The sequence below is a fragment of the Cibotium barometz genome, chromosome 58, assembly GCF_041138505.1.
Source record: "Cibotium barometz isolate CiBa-2024 chromosome 58, ASM4113850v1, whole genome shotgun sequence".
NCBI classification, from domain to species: Eukaryota; Viridiplantae; Streptophyta; class Polypodiopsida; order Cyatheales; family Cibotiaceae; genus Cibotium; species Cibotium barometz.
This window is the reverse complement of record NC_141103.1, coordinates 33,726,856-33,744,007: the sequence shown is the minus strand read 5'-3', so window position 1 is coordinate 33,744,007 and position 17,152 is coordinate 33,726,856. Positions and strand designations below refer to the sequence as shown.

Sequence of the window (17,152 nt, the reverse complement as noted above, 5' to 3'; positions counted from 1 at the left end):
AGGTGAAATGGATGTGATGTGATGTGATAGGATGTGAATCGGGATAGATGTGAATGAATGAGATGTGAGGTGAAATGGATGTGATGTGATGTGGATTAGGGTAGATATGAATGGATGAGATGTGGATATGGGTAGATGCGAGTGGATGAGATGTGATGAGGATAAATGAGGAAAGATGTGATATGAATGGATGAGATGTGGATATGGGTAGATGCGAGTGGATGAGATGTGATGAGGATAAATGAGAAAAGATGTGATGAGATGGAAAATGATGTGATTGGATGAGAATGGGAATACATATGAATTGGATGTGGATTAAGTAATGTGGATTGATGTGTGAAACAATGTGGAAAGATGAGAGTTCGTTATAGAAACTGTATTTATGACCTGTTTTTAAATGATTGTTTTATGTCAATAATGCTGTAGGGGAAGTCAAAGAGGTCGTGGAAATTGGCAAAGGCAGTATAATAATACACGTGGATGCTTTTATTGTGGTAAGCCTGGACATGTGCAGGCAGATTGTTATAAGAAGCACGCTAACATGCAAAATGGAAAATTGCAGCAAAACAACTATGCATTCTCGAGCAGAAACAATCAGGATAATGAAAGGTTGTTTGTTATGCAGCATGTCGTTAATGCAATGTCTGAAAATGTTGAAGCAGTACATAAAGATGATGTATAGTACGTTGATTCAGGTGCTTCAAACCACATGACAAGTCATGGGGAGTGGTTCAAGGAGATGAAAAACCTTAAAAAACCAGGTTTTGTGGAAACAGGGGATGACACTGCTCATCCAATTGCCCATGTTGGAGATATGCCATTGTCTATGCAGCACGATGGCAAAGTGAAGTACCTTGCGCATATGTACTTCATGTTTCGAACATAACAAAGAATCTGGTTTTAGTTGGCCAGATGATTGAGTAGGGTTTGCAGGTTCGGTTTAACCCTGATGGTGGTTGTTATGTTGAAGACTTTAAAGACAAGTGCAGGTTGGTTGCAAAAGACAACAAAGTGGGCAGAATGTTTACATTGATGAATGTAAACATGCCTAAAGTGAGTGCTGTGATGTTTGCAAATGTTCAGGAATTGTTGCAGACACAGACATTTGGCATAAAAGAATTGAACATGTGAATGTGCAGAGAAGGAAGTCTATGCAGACTAAAGGAATTGTGACAGGGCTGTCAAAGTTTAAAGTTGAAGGTATGCAGAAAATATGTGAAGCGTGCTAATTTGGAAAGCAAACAAAGCATGTATTTCCACGTGACAGAAATGTGAGCAGAAATGCACTAGATGTTGTGCATTCAGATGTATGGGATCCTATGAAGACCATGTATATGGGAGGCTGCAGGTATTATGTGACATTTATTGATGACCACACAAGAAAAGTGTGGGTATACTTCATGAAGGAGAAGAGTGAGGTGTTCACTCATTTTCAGAATTTCAGAGTTATGGTTGAAAAGCAAACAGGGAAACATGTAAAGTGCCTAAGATCAAATGGAGGGGGAGAGTACTTCCCCAATGAGTTCTCTCAATTTTTGAAGAAGAATGGTATTCAGAGATAGTTTACATGCAGATACACTCCGCAGCAAAATGGAGTTGCTGTGAGCGGAAAAACAGGCACATTGCTGAGATTGCGTGAGCATTGATGGGAGAGAAGAATATGCCGCATAGCTATTGGGCTGAGGCTATTTTTTCAGTAGTTTACATCATGAACAAGAATCCAACTGCAGCCATACATGATGTAACTCCAGAGGAGAGGTTTACTAGCAGAAAACCTCTGATTTGTCGCATCTGAAAGTCTTTGGATGCATTGCATATGTGCATGTGCCAGATGAGATGAGAACTAAGTTGGATCCAAAAGCTGAAAAATGTGTGTTTATTGGGTATTCCCTTGAGCAAAAGAAGGGATACAGGTGTTATAACCGTGCTACACATGAGTTGAGGGTAAGCAGGGATGTTGATTTTGATGAGATGAGCAGCTGGTATGCTGCTGAAAAAGAAGCTGTTGGGGCTGATGTGAGTGGAAATGTGGTTGCACAGAATGCAAGTCAGCAATCACAGTCTTTGAGTGGACCAGGAGAGTCCTCATCTAGTGGTTCAATTGATAGACCATGGAGTGGCAGGATGTTGCGTCATAATACTAGTCCTACCATGTTGATGGAGAGTCTAGTGGCTCAGAGATGAGTCTTGATGAGGATCTTGGGTTACCAGCTATGAGAACACCTGGTGTAAAGAAGGCTATGGAAGCCATGAATGCAAAGCTGTGAAGATCTAGGAGAGTGAAGCCATGAATGCAAAGCTGCATTCATGGCTATGGAAGCCATGAATGCAAAGCTGTGAAGATCTAGGAGAGTGAAGCATCCTGTGTAGAGGTTTACCTATGATGGTTATGTGGCACATCACTATGCATACATGGCAAAAGTTGTACAGGTTGTAGAGCCCACATGCATTGATGAGGCTGTTGGAAATGTGTGTTGGGAGAAAGCTATGGATGAGGAGATGCATGCACTATATGGAAATGAGACTTGGGATTTAGTACAATTGCCTGAAGGCAAGAAAGCCATTGGATGCAAGTGGGTGTACAAAGTAAAACATAACAGTGATGCAAGCATAAGCAGGTACAAGGCTAGATTGGTAGCCAAAGGATATGCGCAGACATATGGCATTGATTATGAGGAAACTTTCAGCCCAGTTGCCAAGATGGCAACAGTGAGAGTTGTGATAGTAGTGGCTGCGTCAAAGCAATGGTCTTTATATCAAATGGATGTAAAGAATGCATTCTTGCATGGGGATTTGCAGGAAGAGATGTATATGTTGCAGCCACCTAGTTATGAGGATGTGAGTCACCCCGAGCATGTTTGCAGGTTGAAGAAAGACTTGTATGGCTTAAAACAAGCACCAAGAGCATTGTCTGACAAGATTTTTGAATATCTTGTCTCACTATTGGCTTTCATGTAGCTAATGTAGATTTCTCGCTATTGTATGTGAGACACAGTGATAGAGGGGTTGTGCTTGTTGTCATCTATGTAGATGATCTGATCAGGATGCAGAGATCTTTGATGTAAAGATCTTACTTAGATAGGAGTTTGAGAGGTGAAGGATCTGGGGGAGCTCAGATATTTCTTGGGCATTGAGGTGATTAGGTAACCACATGGTATTGGATTACTGTAGAGACAGTATGGCTTGGACATGTTGTCCAAGTATGGTATGACAGGCTATAAGCCTATCTCAGTGCCATTAATTCAGAATGGCAAGTTGAGTGTGCAAATTCAGGAGAGATTTTGGAGGATCCTACTATGTATAGGAGCATAGTAGGAAGCTTGATCGACATGACGATCACTAGGCCAAATTTGAGCTATGTTGTTGGGTTGGTGAGTCAGTTTATGCAGGTTCCTTAGAAGCCACATTTGGATGCATTGAGACGCATACCGAGGTATGTGAGGTCTACTTTGCATTGTGGACTATTTTATGAAACTGGGACAGAGATATGTGTACATGGGTACACAGATGCTGATTGGGCTGGTAGTATCTTAGATAGAAGATCTACTAGTGGCTTCATGTTTTCTTTGGGGAGTGATGCTGTGACTTGGAGCAGCAAGAAGCTTGCTCTATCTAGTACAGATGCCGAGTAGTACAGAGGTGCTGCTATGGCAGCATGTGAGGTAGCTTGGTTGAGAAAGCTACTTGTAGATTTGGGTCTATCGGTGGGATAGACAAGTTGTCATTTTCTGTGACAACATTAGCAGTATACAGTTGGCTAGGAACCCAGTTTTTCATGCTCGCACGAAGCATATAGAGGTCCACTACCATTTTGTTAGAGAGAAGGTTTTGGCAGGAGACATTGACCTTGTTTATGTCAGCACACAGGATCGGGTCGCTGACATCTTCACCAAAGCATTGGGTACAGAGAAGCTCCGCAGATTTAGGGCTTCGCTTTGTGTACACATGAGATGGAGTTGAGCTCGAGGGGGAGTGTTGAAATATCGAGCTCATCTAGTGAGGCGGTGGACACGATGACCCGCCTGGGGGATAGGCCGCCCGCACTTACACCACTGGCATGGTTGGTGAGATCATGGGTGATATGCGGCCAGTGGGATGACAGGTTGTGTGATAGCCATTCTAGAGACTGGCATAGTTATAGCGCTAGCTCATTTTGTTGGGTTCACACTATAGACAACCCTAGTATGTATTTGGTTGAGTACCTTTTCATATATGGCGTGTTGAGTGTTGTGTGAAGAAGAAGAAGATATTCAGCCTCTCACCTTGTGTGTTCTCTTTTAGGGTTTTGTTGTGAGTGTTTGTGTGCTTGCAAGAGCTCAAGCTCTCTTCTCCCCTGCATCTTTTCATCCTTACCGAGGTGTCAAAAATTCATCATTTCTCTAAAATATCTCATTTTTTAGTAATATCTCTTAATTTTTAACTAATATACCTTGTACTCAGTCAACTCTTCATCTTATGTGAGCATTTACTCATTTTTGGGTATTTTTTTTATTCTTTGGATTTATCGCATCCCAACACTTAGATTAATCCTACTAGGCTCATAAGAACCTTAATTGGACCATAATCCAGAAATTTTTAAAAATCTAGACCCTTAGGCTAAGGTCCCTTATATCATTTTTAATTGATTCCTAATATGCACATTGGGAAGTTCATTTTGAACTTCTGTTTCAGGGAAAACCATTTTAGACACTAGGAGGATTTTTATATCTAAAGATATCTCAATTTTGGATTATCTCTCTCTAGACATTATCTCTCTAGGCCAAAACAGGGTAAAACAAGATCTTTCTCCTATTTCAGAGAGAGGAGAATAATTACAAGAACAGAAGCCTGGGAGGTTCTTACACATTTACACCTCAAAAGCTAGAGAGAGGAATCTTACACATAAGAAGGAATAAGCTACAGAAGAATCTCCTGAAATTTATTTTCCCAAGCTCTACCTTGAAGTCTTTCTTCTGAAATCTTTCTCCTTCTTGGTTCCATTTTTGAAAAAAAGAGAGAAGAAGAAGAATAGGCTGAAAGCTTTGTCCTTCATGTTTGCACCTGGGTCAAAGAGTGCGAGAGCCATTTTGATAAAAAGAGAGAAGAATAGGCTAATAGTAAGGAGAGCAAACGTGAAGAAGCATTCAAAATTCCCCCTCCTCTATAATATTTTTCCTTCTTCTTTGTACTTTGTCAGGCTTCTTTAATGCCATTGGTTGTCATTTTCTTCAAAAAGGTACTACTTTTAAGATGAAAATGGCAGTTTTTGAATATACTATAAACTTTTTTAATAGATTTTTATATTCATTTAGCTATTTTCCAATGTTACGTTGGCCTCTTGTTGATTGGTGGGCTTCTATTTTCTCACTCTTCTAAAAGGCCCTCTAAATGACCTCCAAAATGTCCTAATGAGATGGTGGACACAATACTTTTCAAATCCATTCAATAATTACTTGGTGGAGCATGGCATCAAGAGGGAATTTACATGTAGGTATGCCTTGGAGCAAAATGGGGTTACTAAGAGAAACAACAGGCACATTGCAAAGGTTTCTCGTGCTTTGATGAGTGAGATGCCACATCACTATTGGGTTGAAGCAGTACATACTGTTATGTATATCATGAACACAACCCACTCTATAGTAATGTATGGCATGATGCTAGAAGAGAAGTTCACTAGTAGAAAACCAAATTTGGCACACTGGAAAGTGTCTAGATGCATTGTTTATGTGCATGTCCCATATGAGATGAGACCAAGGTTGAGAAATGCATCTTTATTGGGTTCTCACTGAGAAAAAGAGTACCACTACTATAATTTTATCACAAGTGAGATGAGAGTGAAAGGATGTTGCTCGGATGTTTTTTTTATGAGATAAGCACGCGGTATGAAAAAGTAAAGGAGATCTTGGAGGATGATGCAAACAATGACATTGTTATCAAAAACGTGATGTAAGAATCTCATGTTGTGACCTAGAGAGTCCTCGATGAATAGAAAGTCTAGTGTTAGCCCTTGTTCAGGGAGATTATGGGCACATGAGAATAGTCCAAACATTGGTTGGAAGAGTTGGAAACACTAAAAACTCATAAAAGATGCAAAAGGGAAAGAAAAAAGGTGGATGCATGTTTGGACTTGAATGCAAGACATTTGGTACATGATGGAAATTGTAGCGGCTCAGAAAACCTTGTTGATGAGATTGGGATACTAGCACTAAGAACACCTAGAGTGCAAAAAACACAAGCTATAGTGAAGACACCTGCGAGTGATCTTGGTGTATATAGGCCTATGAGGGTCAAATACCATGTGGAGAGATCGGGGTTTCAAACCTATGCAGCTGGGTTTCAAACCTATGAAGTTCACCATTATGTATACACGGTGAAGATAATCCACAATGAGGTACCTACTTGTTTTAAGAAAGTAGTTGGTGTCACAAGCATTAGGAAAGCAGTGTAGTGGATAAGGAGACGGTTGCGTTGGATTCTCCTCAAGAAGCACTTTGAGATGAAGGATTTCGGTGAACTCCAATATTTCCTTGAGATTGAGGTTGTGAGTGGAGAAGATGGGATTTTGTTGTTGCAAAGGTAATATGGTTTCGATATGTTGTCCAACTGTTAGATGACATCACATGTAAACCAATTTTGGTGCCATTGGAGAAAAATGTGAAGCTGAGTGCTGATGCAAGAGAGATTTTAGAGGGCCCTGCTATGTATGGGTGGGTAGTAGGGAGTCTTATCTACATGACAATCACTAGGCCAGATTTGAGCTATGTATTGGGCTTAGTGAATCAACCTCTGTAGGCCCATAAAAGCCACATTTGGATGCTACTAGATGCATTTTTAGGTATGTGAAGTCCACGTTGCAATATGGACTATTCTTAGAGGCTAGGGGAGAGATAGAAGTGCATGATTACATTGATGCGAATTAGGATGGTAGCATATTGGATAGAAGATCTACCAATGGGTTTATGTTTTCCCTTGGGAGTGCTTCTCACACATGGAGTAGTGATGAGAAGCATCCCATAGTTGCATTTTATCAAGTACACAGGCTGTGTATAGGAGGTGCTATTATGGCCACATGCAAGGTGGTCTAGTTACATAAGTTTTTGGTTGATATTGGTAAAAATATGGTGTTAGAGTTTGATATTTCACCTCATTGGTGTTCACTCACTTTATCTGAGAAGTCTCTACGAGAACTTTGTATTTTACTTTGCTACCTCCTCTTGTCTCCTCTTATTCTATATAAGGGGAGCCAAGTTGAGGAATTTCAACCTAGCATTGTACATTGTTTCTTGGGAATGGAGTTGAGGAGAGGCATAGGTGTGTGGTGGTAGAGGAGAGCATGGTTGTGCCAAAGTGTTTGTATCATCTCTCTTGCCCTTTGTAAGCTCATGCATATCTAATGGAATCCATTTCCCATCTCTTTTGCATTTACATGTGTTTGTAGTTGTTTTGCATTTTTGCTTTCACTCTTATGTAAATTCTAATAGATGGATGATGTAATTATCATATATTGTGACATCATTAGTAGAATATAAGTTGCATACAATCCCATCTTTCATGCATAATCAAAGCACATTGAGGTTCATTACCATTTTGTGAGGGAGACATTTCTAGCAGGTGAGATTGCTCTAGTATATATCAGCGCATAGGATTAGGTAGCTGACATCTTTATAATGGCCTTGAGTGTAGAGAAGCTTTGTATGTTGTGAAGATTTCTTGGAGTACTAAACATGGGGTTGAGCTTAAGGGGGAGTGTTGAGAAGTCAAGTTCAACCTACGTGGGGACATTGATGACCCACCTCACTGATTTTCCCACGCTTACCTCACTAGCTTTCTTGGTGGACATCATGATCAAGATATCACCAGTAATTCTACATTATGGGTGACAACTAGTGTAGCTAGTTTACAGATGGAAATTTTATAGTGCCGTCCTATCTATTTGGTGTTGTGTTCACAATATGGATGAATTAGCTACCCCTTTCATGTATATTTTATATTACCTTAATTTGTAAGTTTAGAAGAGAAGAAGAGAAGAAGAAGAAAAATGTCTTGGCCTCCATCCTTGTGTTTGTGTGCAAGCTCTTCTCTATCTCTTGCTCATTGTGTGTGTGTGTGTGTGTGTGTGTGTGTGTGTGTTGGGAGTTGTTTGTAGGTAACCATACCCCCATACCTTATGGTGAGCATGAAACATAGAATGAGAAAAATTAATTTTTACAAGGCCTAGCCTACAACAGATGCTAATGTACTAGAATGGCCTTGAATGGTCAATTGACTTTTTTTAGAAGGATATTGATGACCTTCCTAGTTGACAATTATGCACTTATATGATGAGCAAGGTTGATGGATATCATGATCAAGATAAAACCAATGATTTTATGCCATTGGTGAGAGCTAGTATAGCTAGTTTACAACTAGCATAGTTATACCACTAGCCTTTCTACTTTCAATTATGTTCACACTACAATGAGTTAGAAAGCCCCTTCCACTAATATGTTATGTTATATTATTTTGTAAGGTTTGAAGAGAAGAAGAGAAGAAGAAGAAAGAAAGAAAGAAAGAAAGAAATCTTGGCTTCCATCTCTATGTTCTGGTTCAAGCTCTTCTCTATCTCTTGATCATTATGTGTGTGGAGACAAGGTTGTTTGCAGGTCTCCATACCTTTTAGTATGGTATGAAAGCCAAAGGGCATCTAGTAGGCTCTCAATGAAAGCAATCAAGGAAGCAAGGGGGAGATAATCTAGAAAACAAGTCTCTAGAAAATGTTTTGATACTATGCATGATGTGTGCAAACCTTTTTTTGTTCTATCAAGTAGAAGCGCTACTCACACACTCTCAAGAATGCAAGAAAGCTTAGAGTGGGAGCCTATCGCCATGGGTATGCACTATGTTCCAGCCAAGAGGCTTGTAAAACTATTCACTTTACCTTCATATCAATGTCGTGGATCCTTCCTCTCCCTGTCACATCAGGAGGTTGCAAGCAAACCAGTGCTAAAGAGGGAAAGCCTCTATTTTGCCTTCATATATGAGCTGAGAATTAAGCTGGATCCAAAAGCTGAAAAATGTGTGTTTATTGGGTATTCCCTAAGCAAAAGGGATACAGGTGTTATAACCCTGCTACACGTGAGTTGAGAGTAAGTAGGTATGTTGTTTTTGATGAGATGAGCAGCTGATATGCTGCTGAAAAAGAAACTGTTGGGCTGATGTGAGTGAAAATGTTGTTGCATAGAATGCAAGTCAGCAAATCACAGTCTTTGAGTGGACCAGGAGAGTCCTCATCTAGTGGTTCAGTTAATAGACCATGGAGTGGCAGGCTGCATCATAATACCAGTCTTGCAAATGTGATTAGTACATCACATAAAGGCAAAGAGAAAGTGGTTGAGTCCCTTAGTATGCCTGACATTTCTGCAAGGCATTCTCATGTTGATGGAGAGTCTAGTGGCTCATAGATGAGCCTTGATAATGAGGATCTTGGGATCCCAGCTGCTATATGAGAACACCTGGTGTAAAGAAAGCTATGGAAGCCATTAATGCAAAGCTGCGAAGATCTGGGAGAGTGAAGAATCCTGTGCAGAGGTTTACCTATGATGGTTATGTGGCACATCACTATGCATACATGGCAAAAGTTGTACAGGTTGTAGAGCCCACATGCATTCATGAGGCTGTTGGAAATGTGTGTTGGGAGAAAGCTATGGATGAGGAGATGGATGCACTATATGGAAATGAGACTTGGGATTTAGTACAATTGCCTGAAGGCAAGAAAGCCATTGGATGCAAGTGGGTGTACAAAGTAAAACATAACAGTGATGGAAGCATAAGCAGGTACAAGGCTAGATTGGTAGCCAAAGGATATGCGCAGATATGCGCAAACATATGGCATTGATTATGAGGAAACTTTCAGCCCAGTTGCCAAGATGGCAACAGTGAGAGTTGTGATAGTAGTGGCTGCGTCAAAGCAATGGTCTTTACATCAAATGGATGTAAAGAATGAATTCTTGCATGGGGATTTGCAGGAAGAGGTGTATATGTTGCAGCCACCTGGTTATGAGGATGTGAGTCACCCCGAGCATGTTTGCAGGTTGAAGAAAGCCTTGTATGGCTTAAAACAAGCACCAAGAGCGAATATCTTGTTTTAAGCCTTGTATGGCTTAAAACAAGCACCAAGAGCATGGTCTGACAAGATTTTTGAATATCTTGTCACTATTGGCTTTCATGTAGCCAATGCAGATTTCTCGCTGTCTGTGAGACACAGTGATAGAGGGGTTGTGCTTGTTGTCATCTATGTGGATGACGTGATCATTACGAGGGGGACCATGATGCAAAGATCTTTGATGTAAAGATCTTGCTTAGACAGAAGTTTGAGATGAAGGATCTGGGGGAGCTCAGATATTTCTTGGGCATTGAGGTGATTAGGTCAGCACATGACATTGGATTACTGCAGAGAAAGTATGGCTTGGACATGTTGTCCAAGTATGGTATGATAAGCTGTAAGCCTATCTCAGTGCCATTGGATCAGAATGGCAAGTTGAGTGCACATTCAATGGCAAGTTGAGAGATTTTGGAGGATCCTACTATGTATAAGCGCATAGTAGGGAACGGGAGGATCCTACTATGTGTAGGCGCATAGTAGGGAGCTTGATCTACATAACGATCACGAAGCCAGATTTGAGCTATGCTGTTGGGTTGGTGAGTCAGTTTATGCAGGTTTCTCGGTAGCCGCATTTGGATGCATTGAGACGCATACTGAGGTATGTGAGGTCTACTTTGCACTGTGGACTATTTTATTAAATTGGGACAGAGATATGTGTACATGGGTACACAGATGCTGATTGGGCTGGTAGTATCTCAGATAGAAGATCTACTAGTGGCTTCATGTTTTATTTGGGGAGTGCTGATGTTACTTGGAGCAGAGAAGTAGCCTACAATTACTCTATCCAGTACAGAGGCCCAGTACAGAGGTGCTGCTATGGCAGCATGTGAGGTAGCTTGGTTGAGAAAGCTACTTGTAGATTTGGGTCTATCGGTGGGATAGACAAGTTGTCATTTTCTGTGACAACATTAGCAGTATACAATTGGCCAGGAACCCAATTTTTCATGCTCGCACGAAGCATATAGAGGTCCACTACCATTTTGTCAGCAGAGAGAAGGTTTTGGCAGGAGACGTTGACCTTGTTTATGTCAGCACACAGGATCAGGTCGCTGACATCTTCACCAAAGCATTGGGTACAGAGAAGCTCCGTAGATTTAGGGCTTCGCTTGGTGTACATGAGATGGAGTTGAGCTCGAGGGGGAGTGTTGAGATATCGAGCTCATCTAGTGAGGCGATGGACACTGATGACCCGCCTAGGGGATAGGCCCCACACTTACACCACTGGCATGGTTGGTGAGATCATGGGTGATATGCGGCCAGTGGGATGACAGGCTGTGTGACAACCATTCTAGAGACTGGCATAGTTATAGCGCCAGCTCATTTAGTTGGGTTCACAATATAGAGAACCCTAGTATGTATTTGGTTGAGTACCTTTTCATATATGTGTACTCTTATCTTAGTATATGGTGTGTTGAGTGTTGTGTGAAGAAGAAGAAGATTCTCAGCCTCTCACCTTTTGTGTTCTCTTTTAGGGTTAGGTGAGTGTGTGTGTGCTTGCAAGAGCTCAAGCTCTCTTCTCCCCTGCATCTTTTCATCTCCAAGGTAAGCACTTTCTTGCTTTCTTCATGGTTTTATGTCTTCTTCCAAGCTTTCATGGAAAGCTTGGACATAGTTTTATGTGAGCTTCTCTCCCTTCCTCTCTCTCCTTTTCTCCCTTCCCCTCTCTTTCCTCTCCCTTTCCCCAACCCTAGCCTAATGCATAGAGCTCTAATAAAGAGCATTGATGGAGAGCTCTTCATCAGAGCTTTCTATTAAGCATTCTATGCATTATGCTAGGGTTTAGGCTTAACATAAATTAGTTTTTCCATTCACTTATGCATTAAGAGTAGGGTTTAGGGTACTCACCTCTTTTTTCTCTTGTTATTCTTGCTTACTAATGTGTTAATGTGAGGACTAACTTTTTTATTTATTATGTTTCTTTTTTGTAGGATTATTCAAGTGAGCAAGGTTTTGGGCATAGCCTCTCATACGGTAAGCCCTCTTTCTACATTTGTGCTTCTTGTCTTTGTGTTTTTACACCCTTGGGTGCCGGGGATTAGGGTTAGGTCAATAGGCAGTAGGATTCTTTAAGCATAGCCCTCTTATGCATAAGGCTTATGTATAGCCTTATGCAATGGGGCTTATGCATACCTTTATGCATAGGCTATGCATAAGCCCTATGCATAGCCCTCTTATGCAATAGGGCTTATGCATAGGCTTTATGCAATAGGGCTTATGCATAGCCTTATGCATAGGACTTATGCATAGCCTTATGCATAGGCTATACATAGGGTATACATAAGCCCTACGCATAGCCCTTTTATGCAATAGGCCTTATGCATAGGGCTTATGCATATAGCCTTGTGCATAGGGTATGCATAGCCCTCTTATGCAATAGGGCAAGGCTATGCATAGGGCTTATGCATAGCCCTATACATAGGCCATATGCATAGGGCTTATGCATAGCCCTGTTATGCAATCGGGCTTATGTATAGCCTTATACATAGGCCATATGCATAGGGCTTATGTCAAGTTAGGAGTTAGGCTTATGCATAGCCCTCTTATGCAATAGGGCTTATGCATAGGCCTTATGCATACCCTTACGCATAGCCCTCTTATGCAATAGGGCTATGCATAGGCCTTATGAACTAATGTTTCGATTTATTATGATAATCCTTTGTAGGTCTATTCAAGCGAACAACCACGTAGCGGTTCATAATACAAATTCGGCTAGAGGTAAGCCCTCTTTGTTTATGCTTCTTCTCTTTGTGTTTTTGCACCCTTGGGTGTGCCGAGGATTAGGTTTAGGTTAAGAGCCTATAGACCTTATGCATAACGTATGCATAGGCCTTATGCAATAGGGCTTATGCATAGCTACATGCATAGGCCGTATGCATACGACCTATGCATACGTATACATAGGCCTTATGCGTAGCGTATGCATAGGCCTTATGCATAGGTCGTATGCATACGGCATATGGCCTATGCATATGTATACATAGGCCTTATGTATAGTATCTACATAAGCCCTATGCGCATAGGCCGTATGCATACGGCCTACATACGGCCTATGCATACAACCTATGCATAGGGCCTATGCATAAGCCGTATGCATACGGCATATGGCCTATGCATAAGCCTATACATACGGCATATGGCCTATGCATATGGCCTATGCATCCGGTTTATGCATACGGCATACGGTTATGCATAGGCTATGCATGGCGTATGGTTTAGACTATGCATATGCTATGGTTTATACATAGAGATATGGGGCATTGTTATATGCCATCTAGAATGCTGCTTATGTTAGGTTAGTAGTGGTTATCCGCGAGTAGGTTGTTATAGTGGAGGGGGAGCCCTCGATCTTCTCACTATACTTCTCTTGTAAAAGAGGAGGTGCCTTTGGCTTTAATAGTGGGGAGCATATGAAAAGTCCATAGAAGCTATCATCCGAAAAAAGGGACACTGTCCACCCTGCTTGTCTAAGCAGTGTTATAGGAGGTCGTAACAATGTCCTAATATCACAAGTTGTATTTTTTGTCTAAGCTTGTGTTGTTGTTTTCTCTTGGTTGGCTTGACATTGTCGAGGTAAGTGGCCTTATTCATTCAACCTCATGTTTATTGCACCCTTGGGTGCCAGGTTTAGGAAATGGACTTATGCATAGAGATATGGGGCATTGTTACATGCCATCTAGAATGCTGCTTATGTCAAGTTAGGAGTGGTTATCCGCGAGTAGGTGGTTATAGTGGAGGGAGAGCCCTCGATCTTCTCACTATCCTTCTCTTGTAAAAGAGGAGTTGCCTTTGGCTTTAATAGCAGGGAGCGTGTGAAAAGTCCTCAGAAGCTATCATCTGAAAGGGGCACTGTCTACCCTCCTGCTTGTCTAAGCAGTATTGTAGGAGGTCTTAACAATGTTCTAATATCACATATTGTATTCTTTGTCTAAGCTTTAAGTATGGCTTGGGTTAGAGAAATCGTGTTTTGTTTCCTATGCATGTATGTAGCAGCAATGTCGATCGACTCGTCACAAGATCCCAATGTGGCCAATCTGTTGTCTATTTACAAATGAACGATTACAAATGAACGATTACAAATGAACGAAATGAGAAGCAATCTTGGTCGCAGTTTACAAAGACACAGTATGGTTCCATCAGACCTTTTTACATACACAAAGTTAAATCTTTTATGCGTTCTATTTGTCTTATATTTTAATCTTATATACTGGCGGGCTTACAGTCGGCGGGCCACTTGATGCCATGGGGGCAGACTACCCCACTTGGCCAGTCGACGTCGTGGTGGGGGCAATCTACTCACTTGCTCAGTCAGGGGGTAGACTGCCTTTGATAGGCGCGGGGTCGAGTGGTGTAGGCCCATCACGATATGGTTGTGATGAGCCTACACCACCTTCCTCTACTAGACCCACCCCCACTCCCTCACGTCCATCTGCACCACGATGACGACATAGTAGGGAGTTTGGGGGGAGTTGTAGACGTGCTAGCGAGGCAAAAGCAGGCTGCTTTTACTTTGGCGAAAGCAGCACTAGTCTCCCGGGGGACTCTTCATCTACACATTATCCATTCCATCATTCGATCCACGTCTCCTACAATACAACATGGATGCGGATGGTGCCCTCTCGTGTGATGGATGCACGAGGAAAACAAGTCATGAATCGTATGCATGTACTTGCAAACCTGGAGTTCATGGACTCCTTCAAAAGTGAAAAGCACAAGATGAACTTTCTAAGCAATGTGTTATCGATGTGCTTAAGTCAAAGTTCCATGTGCCACATGCAGGTCTTTGCTTCTCCGAGGCAGTTTTAACATGTTAGCAAAAAGGGAACCGTAGGGAAAAAAAGGGGATCACAAGGGTTTTTACATTTTTAAGTTTTCATTTTCAAATACACTTTTAGGCTTGTGTATGAAGGACTCTTTTCATATTACATGGAGGCCAATATTCAAGTTCTTCTCTCGAATGCACCTTGGCCTTTGATAACGTTTGGATAGCCAGGACCAGCAAGGTGTGGTGCTCTAGGTGGCATGTATGAATCGCTCCCCGTCTTTACCTTGTCCCTGCCATAGTGCCCAACTAGCTCTGCCACCCCCAACACATGTCCTTCCACGGCCTCCATTGCCTTGGCTTTGGTTACCTACACAGAAACACCATAAATATAAATTGAAGACCCATCACACTCAACTCTATATACTTTCACCTAACCCAAAAAATCTCTCTCTCTCTCTCTCTCTCTCTCTCTATATATATATATATATATATATATATATACTAGTACTCAACCCGCGCGTTATTGCGGTACGTAAAAGACATTTAGAAGGAATGGAAACCAAATACAAAGGGTCAATCGAAGGGATTTTTTCCTCTTTCTAAAAATCCAGGATTTCTCTTTTCTCTCCTTGGTTGTCCATGGTTAATATGTAATAGATATATATTCTCTCCTATTAAAATGAATATTTCCAACCCTCATGTGCGTTGGATCAAAAGTCAGTGACCCAATAAAGAAAACCATCTCGTCTACAAGTGATAATTTGTCAATGTATTTCCTCCTATTAAGACCAATATATATATATAATTTATATTAGTATGAAACAAATTTCCGAGTGATGTATCTAAGCTTTGTAAAACCTCCTCTCGTCTCAGTATATAGTATATATCCGCAAGGATAAAAGGATGGAATTAAATGGGTAAATGCACACACAAGAAAAAGAATTAAATGTATATATTTGTCCTAGGAAGGAAGAAATAAAGACACCTTTTTGCCAAGACTTAATTTTGTGTCCAAAGCGTACAGTTTGAACTCGTAGCGATGCACACCCACTGAGGGGCATGGCCCCCGATACCCGGGTAGCTTCCAATCGTTCACACCTTCTTGTATGCCCGCATACTCACTCTTCTCATCCACGTGCTTGGTTGAGAAGTTGCCCGGAAGCCCTGCAAACAAAACCCACTCAATATACGTTTCTTAGCATCCTACATATCTTAAGATTTTTTGGGCATGTAGAACGGGGATTAATCGTCCACTTATTTCCATAAACATAAGGATTTTTTCACTCTCTTGAATAATAATTAATCCCCCTTGCATAGCCTTTGCTCAGGTGCACCGTAACAGATGCTTACCTTTCAAGGTAGGTGGTATGTTGACTAGGACCCTGGCATTCAAAGAGCAGGAATTCAGCTCACACGTACACCTTAATGTTGCAAGAGAGAGAATGTACTTAATGATGAGAGAGAGAGAGAGAGAATATATACCAGTGAGTCCAAGGCACGAGGGGGCCATCTGGGTCAGGAGCATCTGGGTCCTCTAAGATGAGAGCCAGGCTCTCGGTGCCCTCGGGCACCCCATACCACTCCAAGGGCGGGGACTCGTCCTTGTGGGCGCCCTGCCCTTCAAATGTGAACTTGCGAGGGATCCTGCCCCCATGCTCAATCGCGCTCGACACCAGCCTGAACTCCTGCTCTTGAGCCATTTTGCCTCTCCTCTCTCCTCCCTTCGTTTTCTGTTTATTAAGAGCTTCTGGACTATCGCCATGTACCCCCCCTTTGCTTGCCACGTCGCTTCTTACCTTACTTTGCTGCCACGTTACATGCCTAAACATATAGCCCACCTACCATGGATTGATGGGGCCGAACATGCCTCATGAAAAAGGATCAGCCACATAGGTTGGTTTCACAAGCATCCGACTCAACTCGAGTCCTGTGGACTTTGCTTAGGTTGGTTTCACTAGCGTCTAGTGTGGAAAGCGTCAGCCTTACCACCACAGATATTGCAAAAAAGGCCCCACTAGGATTCAAACTCAACTCAAAGAGGGAATACCTTATCGGTTGTCCAGTGTGGAAGGGTCGGACTTACCACAAATATTTTATAAAAAAAAAGGCCCTGGTCAAATTCAAACTCAAGACCTTGCCTAATCAGATCTACTGCACTACAACTTGGCCCATTGAAAAGTTGGATGGAGTTAATTTTTATAGTTTGGTTTGTCCAACACTTGTGAAAAGGGAGTCAAACAACTCCACAAGGACACGGAGAAAACCATTGG

At 41.7% G+C, this 17,152-nt stretch overlaps 1 protein-coding gene across 1 annotated transcript; it reads right to left on the bottom strand.

Annotated features, from left to right (window-relative positions):
• Positions 1 to 14,949: 14,949 nt before the first annotated feature.
• LOC147606199 (PEBP (phosphatidylethanolamine-binding protein) family protein) lies at positions 14,950 to 16,626 on the bottom strand. The gene is made up of 4 exons (XM_086792518.1): positions 16,365 to 16,626; positions 16,233 to 16,264; positions 15,868 to 16,046; positions 14,950 to 15,249 (listed from the first exon to the last, which is right to left on the bottom strand). Exons 1-4 carry the CDS (start codon positions 16,580 to 16,582, stop codon positions 15,058 to 15,060), a joined length of 621 nt encoding a protein of 206 aa, XP_086648644.1. The 5' UTR covers positions 16,583 to 16,626; the 3' UTR covers positions 14,950 to 15,057.
• Positions 16,627 to 17,152: the final 526 nt, after the last annotated feature.

Coding starts and splice junctions, on each gene's coding strand:
- LOC147606199 (XM_086792518.1), bottom strand. CDS start 16,582: ATGGCTCAAGAGCAGGAGTTCAGGCTGGTGTCGAGCGCGATTGAGCAT. Junction 16,047..16,232: donor CATACCACCTACCTTGAAAG/GTAAGCATCTGT, acceptor TTTTGTTTGCAG/GGCTTCCGGGCAACTTCTCA. Junction 15,250..15,867: donor AATTAAGTCTTGGCAAAAAG/GTGTCTTTATTT, acceptor GTTTCTGTGTAG/GTAACCAAAGCCAAGGCAAT.